General features: G+C 48.9%; 1 protein-coding gene across 1 annotated transcript; it reads right to left on the reverse strand.

Annotated features, from left to right (window-relative positions):
* Window positions 1-1,722: 1,722 nt before the first annotated feature.
* On the reverse strand, window positions 1,723-8,423 carry ZBTB12 (zinc finger and BTB domain containing 12). Its single transcript, XM_060239082.1, has 2 exons — window positions 7,879-8,423; window positions 1,723-4,294 (listed from the first exon to the last, which is right to left on the reverse strand). Exons 1-2 carry the CDS (start codon window positions 8,373-8,375, stop codon window positions 3,259-3,261), a joined length of 1,533 nt encoding a protein of 510 aa, XP_060095065.1. The 5' UTR covers window positions 8,376-8,423; the 3' UTR covers window positions 1,723-3,258.
* Between the last annotated feature and the right edge of the window lie 3,277 nt (window positions 8,424-11,700).

Genomic DNA, 11,700 nt, shown 5'->3' on the forward strand with positions numbered 1-11,700 from the left:
TGGTTCCACAGCTGTGACAATCCCAAAAAGAGGCGATTTTGGTACTGAGTGCAGAATCTGGCATCCCAAGGATTTCAGCCCTCGCTCTGAAAAACAAGGTTCTAGCCCTCAAGGCAGTGAAGAAACTGGCTCAAGATACCTTGTAAATGTGGTAAATGCAGAAGGATAGCCATGGTATAGTGGTTAGAGCATTGGACAAGGATCTGGGAGACCCAGGTTTGAATCCCTATTCTGTTGTGGAAGCTTGCTGGGTGACCTTGGGTCTGTCACATTCTCTCAGTCGAGCCTACCTCACAGGTAGGATAAAGTGGGGAAAAGGAGAATGATGTGAGCCATTCTGGATTTCCACTGAGGAGAATGTTGGGGTATGAAAGAAGTAAATTCACAATTAAGTTCAAATAAAAGTCTCACGGCACCTTAAAGACTTAACATTTATTTCAATATGAGCGTTAGGGAATCAGAACACACTTCCTTTTAAGTAAGCTGTAATGCATGAAAGCTCATATTGAAATAGCACCTTAAAAGCCAACAAAACTTCCCAAGGTATAAGCTTTGATGAGTCAAAGCACCCTTTGTCTGATACAAAGAAGAATGAAGATCTTATCAGCCATTATATTCAGGACAGAAGGTGGAAAGGCCAGCCAAAGTCAGAATGTGGAGGTACAATGCAAAATGTAATCAGCTGGATGAGAGCTTGGAGATGTGCACGGAGGTCGGAAATGGAAGATCAGCATCCGTAACGGGACAAGAATGCTATGTCCATATTCAGCTCCGGAAGGTCCATTAATAAATTCTATTTCAGCAATCTCATGTTGTAATCTCCCTTAGAAATTTCTCAGTTTGAGGACTGCCACTTTTACTTACATCAACAATGGAATGAACTAGAAGATTAAAATGTTTGCCCATTGGTTTCTATTGTATTATTAACATGAGATTTCTGTCCGTATATTCTTTTGCATAGGGGCTGGCCAGTTTGGTGTGGTGGTTAGGAGCGGTGGACTCTAATCTGGGTGAACCAGGTTTGATTCCCCACTCCTCCACATACAGTTGCTGGTGTGACCTTGGGTCAGTCACAGTTCTCTCAGAGCTGTTCTCTCAAGAGCTGTTCTATCAGAGCTCTCTCAGCCCCACCTAACTCACAGGGTTTTCTGTTGTGAGGGGAGGAAAGGAAGGAGATTGTAAACTGTCCTGAGTGAAGGGCAGGGTATAAATCCAATCTCTTCTCTTCTTTGTCCAAGAAGTAGAAGGGCATTGCTGACACCTGGTATAGACAGGGTTTTTTAAAAAAGCAGGAACGCAGTTCTGCTGGCTTGGTGTCAGGGGGTGTGGCCTAATGCAAATGAGTTCCTGCTGGGCCCTGTGTGAAACAGCGGTGAGGTCAAGGGGTGTGGCTTAATATGCAAATGAGTTCCTACTGGGCTTTTTCTGCGGGTGGGGGGGAAAGCCCTGGGTACAGAGAATGCTGGAAGATGAGAAAGCGAATGAACCCAAGATGTTGTGGCTGGTGTTGTTCAGTCCAGTGATTGTGATGTTAAGAGGGACAAAACTGGTATCTTGGTTTATTACAGGCCCTGGTCCAAGTCCATGTTAAGTGGTGCATTATTGTGAATGAGAAGTTGTTTAAGAGACAAGGTAAGGCCTGCCTCCCAGAGAGAGAGGAGTATCACTGTCCAGCACGGATTGTAGGTCATTCATGAAATAAAATGTTGTTAGTCTTTAAGGTACCGCTAGATTTATAGTTTATTTCGCTAAACCTGGTAAAGCCAGGCAAGGGCTAGAAAGAGCTCAGGGAAACAATAGATGGGACTTGGATTAAGGAAAATTCTCTTCTGCAAGTCCTGGGAAGAACCACAGAAAACCTTGCTGGATTCCCCACCCCACCCCCATACACACTGGCTTCCAAGACCCTACAGGTTTCTTCCACCACATTTTCAAGTGCATCTTCACAACCCTGAGGGCTAGCAACTTCCTTTCTCAAAGGCTGTGATTTCACAGTTGCCCCGTGCAGTCACAGGAATGCAGGACGCACTCAGCCGGATCTTCCCACCAAACTGTTCCCCTTCACACTCTTCTTGGTTTTCCCCAGATTATCGACCTCTCTAGTCCTGTTCGCATGTTACAGCGAGCACACGTACATTCGGCCTGTATGTGTGTACATCTGTTCGTAAGAGAGAGCCAGCACATGTTCAGTTTACAAATGAAACTGGGGGCCGGTACCTGAATAAATTGTGTGTGGCTTTAATCACACGTTCAGCTGTATACGTGCTGAACTTAACAAGAGTAGATAGAAAACCCCCGACACAGGTAGATAGAAAAACCCCAGTGTACGCTGCAGATGGATTGTGCATGCAGCCACTGTAACTTGCGAACTGGGCTTCTGTATATGAATAAAATTATACCCTGCGAACCAAGACTACTAGGCTTCTGTAGGTAAGCTACAAAGTAGATTCTCTTCACTCAACTGTTTCACGGTTCGAATCTCAAAAGTGAGTTCACATTCAGTTAGGTTCCTGCTTCCTTTCCACGGCTACAATCACCCGCAGGCTTCTGACCCTTGGGGGAGGGGGCTTCTTCCTTAAAGGTTTCTGAATGAATCAGCCCCCACCTCCGAACACATTACCAAACAACAAGAGACAGGGTCAGAAGGGACAGGTCTGTCACGAGCGCTTCCTTTCGCTTCCACCAACTAAAGCCTCCCCGCTGACGCCGTGCTGGTTTGACGGCCGTTTTGGTGCTTTGGGTGCCGAGAGTGAGGTCGTAGCTATGCCCTTTTTTAATTGGAAGAGGTATTTCGAGAGTCACAGGCCTCTCCCTCAAACAGCCCAAAGGCCATGATCCTACACCTGCTTGGCTGTAAAAAAGAAAAAAGAAGAGGTAGTGGTTTTCCGGTAATAGGGCATAATGAACAGAAGGCTGGGAAAGGCAAAGGAAGAGAACAGATCCCAGGGATCTCGGATCCCTCCGCCCCCTGCTCTGACTGGACTAGATCCCCCCCCCTCACTTTTTGGTTTCCCATCTGACCTACTCTTTTCTAATCCACTAGTCTTGCCCCCCCCCCCACAACTTTCCAAAGAATCCAGGAGTCCCATCCCTCTAGTACACTAGTCACTAATATCCCATCCCCCAAAACTCGAGGCGCTCCGGCTCACCACCCCAACATTCTAACCCCTACACCCCACTTTCCCTCCCTCAGAGCTCAGAAGTAGCTTCCTCTTCGACTTCCCACAGCTGCCGCCACCGCCTTCTCTTCCTCCTCCTTCAGCGTATGAGGACGTTAATCTGGGCCATCCCAGCTTCCATGACGTTCTCTGCCGTGGTCTTGCCGTGCTGCTCCTTGAGGTGGCGCCTGATGGCAGGCTTGTGGGCGAAGCGGACCTCGCAGTAGGAGCAGCGGTAAGGCCTCTCGCCGCTGTGGAGGTTCATGTGGTCATGCAGGGTGGACTTCTGGGTGAAGCACTTCCCACAGATGGTGCAGGAGTGCGACTTGACGCCCCGGTGGACGTTCATATGGCGGTTGAGGTTGCTGCTGTGGTTGAACTGCTTGCCGCAGCGGGGGCACATGAAGATGAAGTGGTGGGCGCGCATGTGGAAGACCAGCTTCTCCACCCCTTGGAAGACCTCATCGCACTTGGTGCAGCAGATGATCCGCGAGGTGCCATTGCTCCCCCAGGCCGCTCCCGAGCCATCGCCGCCTCTCCCTGCCGCGGGGAAGCTGGAGAAGGGGCGGCCGCTCAGTCCCGCCAAGACCAGCCCCACCCCGCCGCCGCTGCTCTGGCACTCAGAGGCGACGGCTGCCGCTTCGCTGGTTTCTTCCAAGTAGCCTCCGCTGGGGATGATCAGGAGGCCCGAACCTTCTGCGTCCTCGTAGAGACTGTAACACGCCTTGACTACGCCCTGCTGAGGTTTCTCTGGCGCCGGTTCCAGAGGGGACCCTGCCGCTTCCGCCACAGTAGAGTTGACTTGAGATTCCTCTTGGTCTCCCGAAGCATCTTTGTTCCACCCTGGCGGAGGGGAAGATTCCTTGCTCCAAGCTGGTTGCGGGGAAGACTCCTTGTTCCAGCTTTGCTGAGGGGACGCCTCTTTGTTCCAAGTCGTGCCTGCCTGCTGCTGCTGCTGCTGCTTCTTCTTCTGCCGCTGAGCCACCTCCATGGCCGACTCGATCTTCACGATGCAGATGTCGGAGACAGCATCGTCATCCCCGTAGTCTTCCTCCTGCTCCTCCTCCTCGTCCTCCGCCTTCATCTCCAGGTGTTCCTCCAGTGGGAACTCCAGCTTGACGGGGCGGAGCATGGTTCTGTCAGCCGGGGCAAAAAAGAACAAAAAATTAAATGAGACAATAGTAAGTACTGGCCGAGGGATGAGAGAGTGTGGACAGAATGGAGCAGGTACAGAAAAGAGTGATGAAGATGATCAGGGGCCTGGAGACCAAGCCCTAAGAGGAAAGGCTGAGGTACTTGAGAATGTTCTAGAATAGAGAAAGCTGAGGGGGGACACGATCGCTCTCTTGAAGTATTTGAAAGGCTGTCACTTAGAGCAGGGGTTTCCAACCCCCAGGCCACAGATGGTACTGGTCCATGGCCTGTTAGCAACCGGGCCACGAGACATAGGCACCACACCACCCCTTTTGCCTGCCTGGGACCCAGGGGGATGAAAGAGGCAGTGTGGCCTTGCTTCAAAGCTGCTTCCCCTGCAGGAGGCAGCCTTGGAGTGAGGCAGAGCAGCCTCACTGCCTCTTTTGCCTGCCCAGAAAGAGGAGGGGTGAAAGAGGAAGTGCAGCCTTGCTCCAAAGCTGCCTCCCCTTGCAGGCGGGTGGGGGGACAGCCTGGGGTGGCAAAACCCCCACTGCTGCTGCCCCCACAAGTCTGTGAAAAAATTGTCTTCCACGAAACTGGTCCCTGGTGCCAAAAAGGTTGGGAGCCACTGACTTAGAGGAGGGCAGCAGAGGAGAGATCTCGCAGTAATGGGTTTAAATTAAGGGTAGGAAGGTATCAACTGGATAGTAGGAAAAACTTTTTTTTAACCACAAGAGTTGTTTAATAGCAGACTCAGCTCCCTTGGGAGGTGGCTCCCCCTCACCGGCAGTCTTTAAGCAGCGGCTGGACGAACCCTTGTCAGGGATGCTCTAGGCCAGGGGTGGGGAACCTTTTTTCTGCCAAGGGCCATACCGATATTTATAACATCATTCGCGAGCCATACAAAATTATCAACTTAAAAAGTGCTCCGCCAAGGGAGAACGATTCAGGTCAGCAAAATTAATGCAAATAATTATTTTTCTATTTGAAGTCATGTGGGGAGAGCCTAATCTGGCGCGCACACACACACACATACACACACACGGCCTGCCACCCTAGGCAGATGCATAGATCCAGGGCTTTTTTGTAGAAAAAGCCCAGCAGGAACTCAGTAGCATATTAGACCACATCCCCTAATATTAGCATATTAGGCCACACCATCTGGGACAATCAAGTACAAACTGAACTGTGACAGTAACTTTTCCAGGCCCTGCAGCAATTCTGGCCGGCCAGCCAGGCCCCAGAGAGACTGCCACATGATACATCTGGGCCCTGTGATCCCTGTCTGGCCCTGGGGAGGCTGCTGCACAGCGCAGCTGGGCCCCATGATCCTTGCTGGCCAGCCAGGCCCCAGGGAGGCTGCCACATGACTCGGTTTGTCCCAGCAATCCCCAAGGGCCACACCAAGTGACCTCGAGGGCCACATATGGCCTTCGGGATGGAGGTTCCCCACCCCTGCTCCAGGCTGATCCTGCACTGAGCAGGGGGTTTGACTAGACGACCTGGATGGCCCCCACCAACTCTGTGATTCTAGGATTCTATTCTATGACTTTATCAGCATTCTATGAGATGGCTTCAGGCCTGGTCTCATGACAGATTGGAAGACCAATGTCAGATGACAGCCAGTTGAGAAGTGCTTAGTGCGTCAAACCAGAATGAGGGAGAAGGGATTCCCTGCTCCTATGTGGCAAGGTAGGAGCTATTTTTCACGAGTCAGATTGAAGAAATGAGCTGTGACTCACAAAAGCTCCTACCCTGCCACAAATTCTGTTCACCTTTAAGGAGCTACTGGACTCTTGCTCTTTTCTTCTGCTAGAGACAGGCTAACACGGTGACCCATCTGGATTTATCCTCCTGCCCCCAGCAGGCACTCTGATATGCCATTCAGCCGGCACTAGGGAGAAAAATGGTACCAAATGGGGGAGACATCAGCAGTATCCTGATGGAATGATATCACTCCACATCACTCCACACTACTGGGGGACACCAGGGATGCTCTGGCATTTTTTAAGCAAGCTGCACATCTTATCACGGGCCCTAATGTAACATATTGTTTGCCCCCGAATAGACCACACTGATCTTCATGGGCCAGGGGTCCTATCCAGTATAAAATAACTTAAGAACATAAGAGAAGCCATGTTGGCTCAAACTCCGTTGCCTCCAATTAAGGAGTTTTAACTAGTGGTAGGAAAAGGTAGTCCCCCGTGCAAGCACCAGTTGTTTCCGACTCTGGGGTGACGTCGCATCATGACGTTTTCACGGCAGACTTTTTAACGGGGTGGTTTGCTATTGCCTTCCCCAGCCATCTATACTTTCCCCCCAGCAAGCTGGGTACTCATTTTACCGACCTCGGAAGGATGGAAGGCTGAGTCAACCTTAAGCCCAATCAACCTGAACCCAGCCTCCACTGGGATCGAACTCAGTTCGTGAGCAGAGCTTGGACTGCAATACTGCAGCTTACCACTCTGCGCCATGGGGCTCTTATCTTAACTGAGTACCGTGGAAAACTTCCTTTGCTCCCAAGACTTTGGAGAACCACAGCTTCTACTAAGCTGGCTAGACCAAAGACTTCTCAGTATGAGACAGGATCATATACATTTGATATGCATGTAGAGAAAATGTCTACAGTCAAGGGGGAATGGATCGGTTCATGTGTTCAAAAATCACCACCCTGTGACACAGTTTGGTCTGTCCTCAGGCACACGCAGCTATTCAAACAGCAGACGTTTACCCACTCATGTTAATACACTTTATAAAATGTTCCATGCATTAAAAGTGTCATGATATATATTTTAGCAGTGATCGTCAACCACAATAAGTAACGCAGTTCAAACAGCAGATGCAAAAGGTGACCCAGATAAACAACAGAGACACAGTGGCAACTCCAGCCGATCTCTGGGTGCTGGGATCAGTTTCCCCTGAAGAAATGGAAGCTCTGGAGGGCAGACTTTATGGCACCACATCTCTGCAGACCTCCTTCCCCAGGCACCTACCCTCAAATCTCCAGGAATTTCACCATAAGGACCTAAGAGAAGCCACGTTGGATTAGGCCAATGGCCCATCCAGTCCAACACTGTGTCACACAGTGGACAAAATCCATGTGCTAGCAGGAGGTTCACCAGCGGAGTCAGACGTCCACTCCAGATGTCCTCCAGTTGGCAATCTTAGACTGTACCTGTACTTATATTGATGAATATGCCCAAATCAAACACTGGGGGGACAGTCAGGAGGCATACGACAGAAATGATTCTGAGAACAAAGATGCAGCGCTTGGATTAATTCAGTAAGACCCATGAGCATCTGAGTATATGTTGTGATTATATCTCCCACTGCCACCAGGTGGCATTATTATTACTTAATAATTAACCATAGAGTTAAAGGAATCTCATTGTGGCCAGCCTTGGTCTTCTGCAGTGACTAACAATCACGCATAAGGGGAATTTTTATCAAAAATTAGCTCTTTTAAGGCAACTCAGTCAACATATATGTACATTCCTATGACTGTAGATATGAAAACGCACGTGAGTTAGTAACTTTTCTTGACTTATTAGTGAGAATTAAAAGGAAAAGCAAGTCTTTATACAACCTCTTGCGAGAGTATTGTTTTCTGGATGAGGTGGAACAGTCCACCACACTGGGGGTCTGAGACCTTCGGTGGCCGCTGAACTTTGTGGCATCTTCCTTGAGGCTGATTTTGGGCTCGATGAACTGGGACAAGGCATTGCGGCACTTCTCCACCACATGCTCCATCTGCAGGTAGCTGGCGGCTGTCAGGTAGTTGACGATATCTCTGACGGCGAACTCCAGGGCACCAGTGTAGCAAGAGAGGAGGAGGTCGGCTACAATCTTGGTGCTGTGCATGAGGGAAACCTGAAGCTCTGAGGAAGGGTTGAGAAGGAACTGGTCCCTCAAGAACGGGGAGCAGGCAGCCAAAATGACCTTGTGGCCACGGAACTTCAGGCTGTCAGCCACAATGGTGACATCACAGAAGCGCTCCTCAGAACGGAGCTGGTTCATGTTGCGGAGTGTGGCTGCCTCATGGCCAGGGAGCTGGAAGCGAAGGAGCTCCACGCCAGACGCCATTGGTTTTCTCACAGGGTGGGAAGAGTGGGTCAAACTGTGAGGGTGGAGGTGAAGGAAGAAGGTGGCAAGAAGGAGATCCCAGAGAGCAGCCTATAGAATAGAAATACTGGAAACAAAAAGCAAAAAAAAAAAGGGAAGAGGGTTTAAATTTTGATACTGCAGGCTGCCTAATGTAAGTACAGGCCCAGGTGATAAATGAGGAACTGATAAAAATGGAGTTAAACTATCTCACACAGGTCTGTGTGATATCCTCTTTTTCAGATTTTCCTGTCCAACATGGGATGAAGTTTGTAACCACTTTCTGAAACTTAAGTGTCTAATTTCCCTGAGCCTGCCTTGGCGGGGAGGGCGGGGTATAAATAAAAATGTATTATTATTATTAATAATTTCCCAACAGTAGAAAAGAGCAAGAGTCTAGCAGCACCTTAAAGACTAACAAAATTTGTGGCTTTCGTGAGTCACTGCTCACTTCTTCAGACGCAGACAGACAAACACGGCTATGCCACTCACCTTGATCCAACTTGATCCAATCTGAGTACACCACTGTTCACTGGCTTTATATTGATTTAGCTTTTTATACCCCACTTTTCTACCTAACAAGGAACCAAAGTGGCTGGCAAGATTGTTCTCTCTTCCTCTGTTTGAGTCACACAATCACCATTTTGTGGGGTAAATTAGGCTGAGAGAGAGAGACTGGCCCAAGGTTAGCCAGCAAACTTCCATGGCAGAACAGGGGAACCAAGGTCTCTCAAATCCCAGTCTGACACCGACACCAATATAACCTTGCTGGCTTACCCTCCTTGTCTCACCTCAAGTCCCCATAACATTCTCACTTTGAGATTTAATAAGGCTTCCACAGACTCTCCAAGTGGCCTCCTGTGAAGGAACTGATTTTGGCATGGTAAGGGGTGCCCTGACAGAACCTGTCTGGCTATCTTTTGAAGCTTTACATTTAGTGCATCATTTGTGGCTGACACTTTTCTGTGGCTTCGTTTGATGCTGCTACAGTAACCTTTACGGAATAGGAACCAGCGTTATGGGGTCTTCTCGCCTTACTGTTATCTGGCCACAAGGGAGCCTGAAACAACTGGGTGAGAGAGAACCACCAACATGACTTCTGCTTGGAGCCCGTTTGGTGTAGTGGTTAGGAGTGGCGGACTCTAATCTGGAGAATCAGGTTTGACTCCCCACTTCTCCTCCACATGCAGCCAGCTGGGTGACCTTGGATCAGTCACAATTCTCTCAGTGGTTTTCTCTCAAGAGCAGTTCTCTCAGCCCCACCTGCCTCAAAGGGTGTCTGCTGTGGGGAGTCGAAGGGATGGTGATTGTGAACTGCTCTGAGACTCCATAAGGGAGAGAAAAGTGGGCATAAAAACCGACTCTTCACTAATGTTACTGTAGTGTCACGGGGTGACAGAAGAGTCAGTCTGTCTGCTGAGGTCATATTCCAAATGTCCCTCAGTGGTGTATTTTTAAGTTTTTCAAGTGGTGATTTGCACGGCATTATTCAGGGTTTCAAGTCACGTATGACTCTGTTCCCCCAAACCTGCTTGTTATCCCTACAAAAGCAGACTGGAAACAAGCATGTTTCACCCAACTCCAAAATGACACAAGGGAAGGGACCATGCAAGACATGAAGCAGTTCTCCAACCAGGGATTCACCAGCAAGAACTCCCTAACCTCTGCTGAGTGATGGATTGGCCTTGAAGACATGGTTATTTCTTCATAATTTATGAATTTTTTTCACAAATCAGGTTTCCAGCATTTTACCTATGGCTCAGTGGCCCACAGCAGCATGCAGAAAATCCCCAATTCACTCCCCCGTATGTCCAGTTAAAAATATCTCAAGTAATAGAATTTCACCACAGACTTTTGGAGAGCTACTTCCAGCAGTACTGAGTCAGACAGCAAAAGATGAAGCAAAACCCTAATTCTCTAGAAAGCAATTTTGCCCATATTCTCACTGTTTCAACGCAATGTCTGGAGGATCCAGTTACAGTTGTGCTTTTATATTTAAGCTGTGCAGCTCCGCCAGAACATGGATATACATTTTAATTTGCACTCAAGTACACATGCCATTGAAAACAATGCAGCCAGTATCTACATTCAGATATCCACCAGATGTAAAGCCTTCCTGATCCTGCAAGTTAGAAATGCAAGGAACCCTATTCAATTGGGCATTTCTCCTTGGATATACTGGGGCATTTATAACTTAATCAATATTAAGCTGGCATCTTTCCTGCAATGAAAACTTTTCTGGACATGAGAAAAGGTGCATCCTATTATTGCTGCATTTCTTTTATTTCTTTATTATTTTTAATATATCTGTACCATCCCTAAGACCAAGTTTCACTTTGCATATGGAACATGCCAAGTCAAGTACACGTGCTGGGTGCCATGGATCCTTGGCACATAAACACACTGTGAGAAACACATATGTACCTGTACAAACAATTCACAGGCAATCAACCATCTCCACACAAACTGAAATACTTATTTGCTGTGTGCAAATTGCCTGCGGAGAAAATGTGCCAGAAACTAGCTGCAACTAAGGGTGCAGAGTTTGTTAACATGCGACAAGTGCCCAAATACACACTTTCACCACGTGCACGAGGAAGCCACTTCGCTTCCGCATGCACATGCATGCAAAGTGAAACACACACCTGTGCCCACATGACATGACAATCCACAGACAACTTGTACATTTCCCACGCGCATGCTTTCCCTGTGGGAAGCATCCCATATGCAAAGTAACCTGCAGTCTCTCCAAATCATACACCTCAGATCCACCGGCAGCCATACCCAGCCATGCACCACACCTCGTCTCCACTTTGCACACTCCGAATTGTCCACGTGCGACAGGAATGGCTGCACATTCTTATCCCGATCCGACACCCCCCCTTTTTTGCATGCTTTCTTTGCACGCGCACAACACACGCTCATCCAGTCTTTCTGCTCCCACCTCTTTCCATTCATTCCTCTCCTACACACACATCCAACAGATCTCCCTTTGCAACTGCCCCCCTCCCATTTACAAACAATACGATCCCCGCCCTCCAGCCCCCTTTCCCCCCCCCGCACCCTCTTTTCTCTCCTGCTCAGCTTGGAGATGCTCCCCTCGCCCCCTCACTCCCTTGCCCAGCCTTCTCCTTCCCCTCACCTTGCAGGCTGGGCCCCCTCTCTCAGAGAAGAGAGGAGGGTGGCCCCAAATGGCCACGGCAAGAAAAAGGGTTTAAAGGGGGCCCCCTTAAAGGGCCAGGCATCCAGAAAAGGGGGGGGAGCAATATTTGTCAGCCAGATAGAAAAAGTGGAGAAAGGTCAATGA

This window comes from Heteronotia binoei, chromosome 5 (genome assembly GCF_032191835.1).
Source record: "Heteronotia binoei isolate CCM8104 ecotype False Entrance Well chromosome 5, APGP_CSIRO_Hbin_v1, whole genome shotgun sequence".
NCBI lineage: Eukaryota > Metazoa > Chordata > Lepidosauria > Squamata > Gekkonidae > Heteronotia > Heteronotia binoei.

Excerpts from the sequence above, each read along its gene's own strand:
- ZBTB12 (XM_060239082.1), bottom strand. The coding sequence starts at position 8,375 with ATGGCGTCTGGCGTGGAGCTCCTTCGCTTCCAGCTCCCTGGCCATGAG. Across the intron at positions 4,295-7,878 it reads AAACAATACTCTCGCAAGAG|AACCATGCTCCGCCCCGTCA; the intron begins GTTGTATAAAGA and ends CCCGGCTGACAG.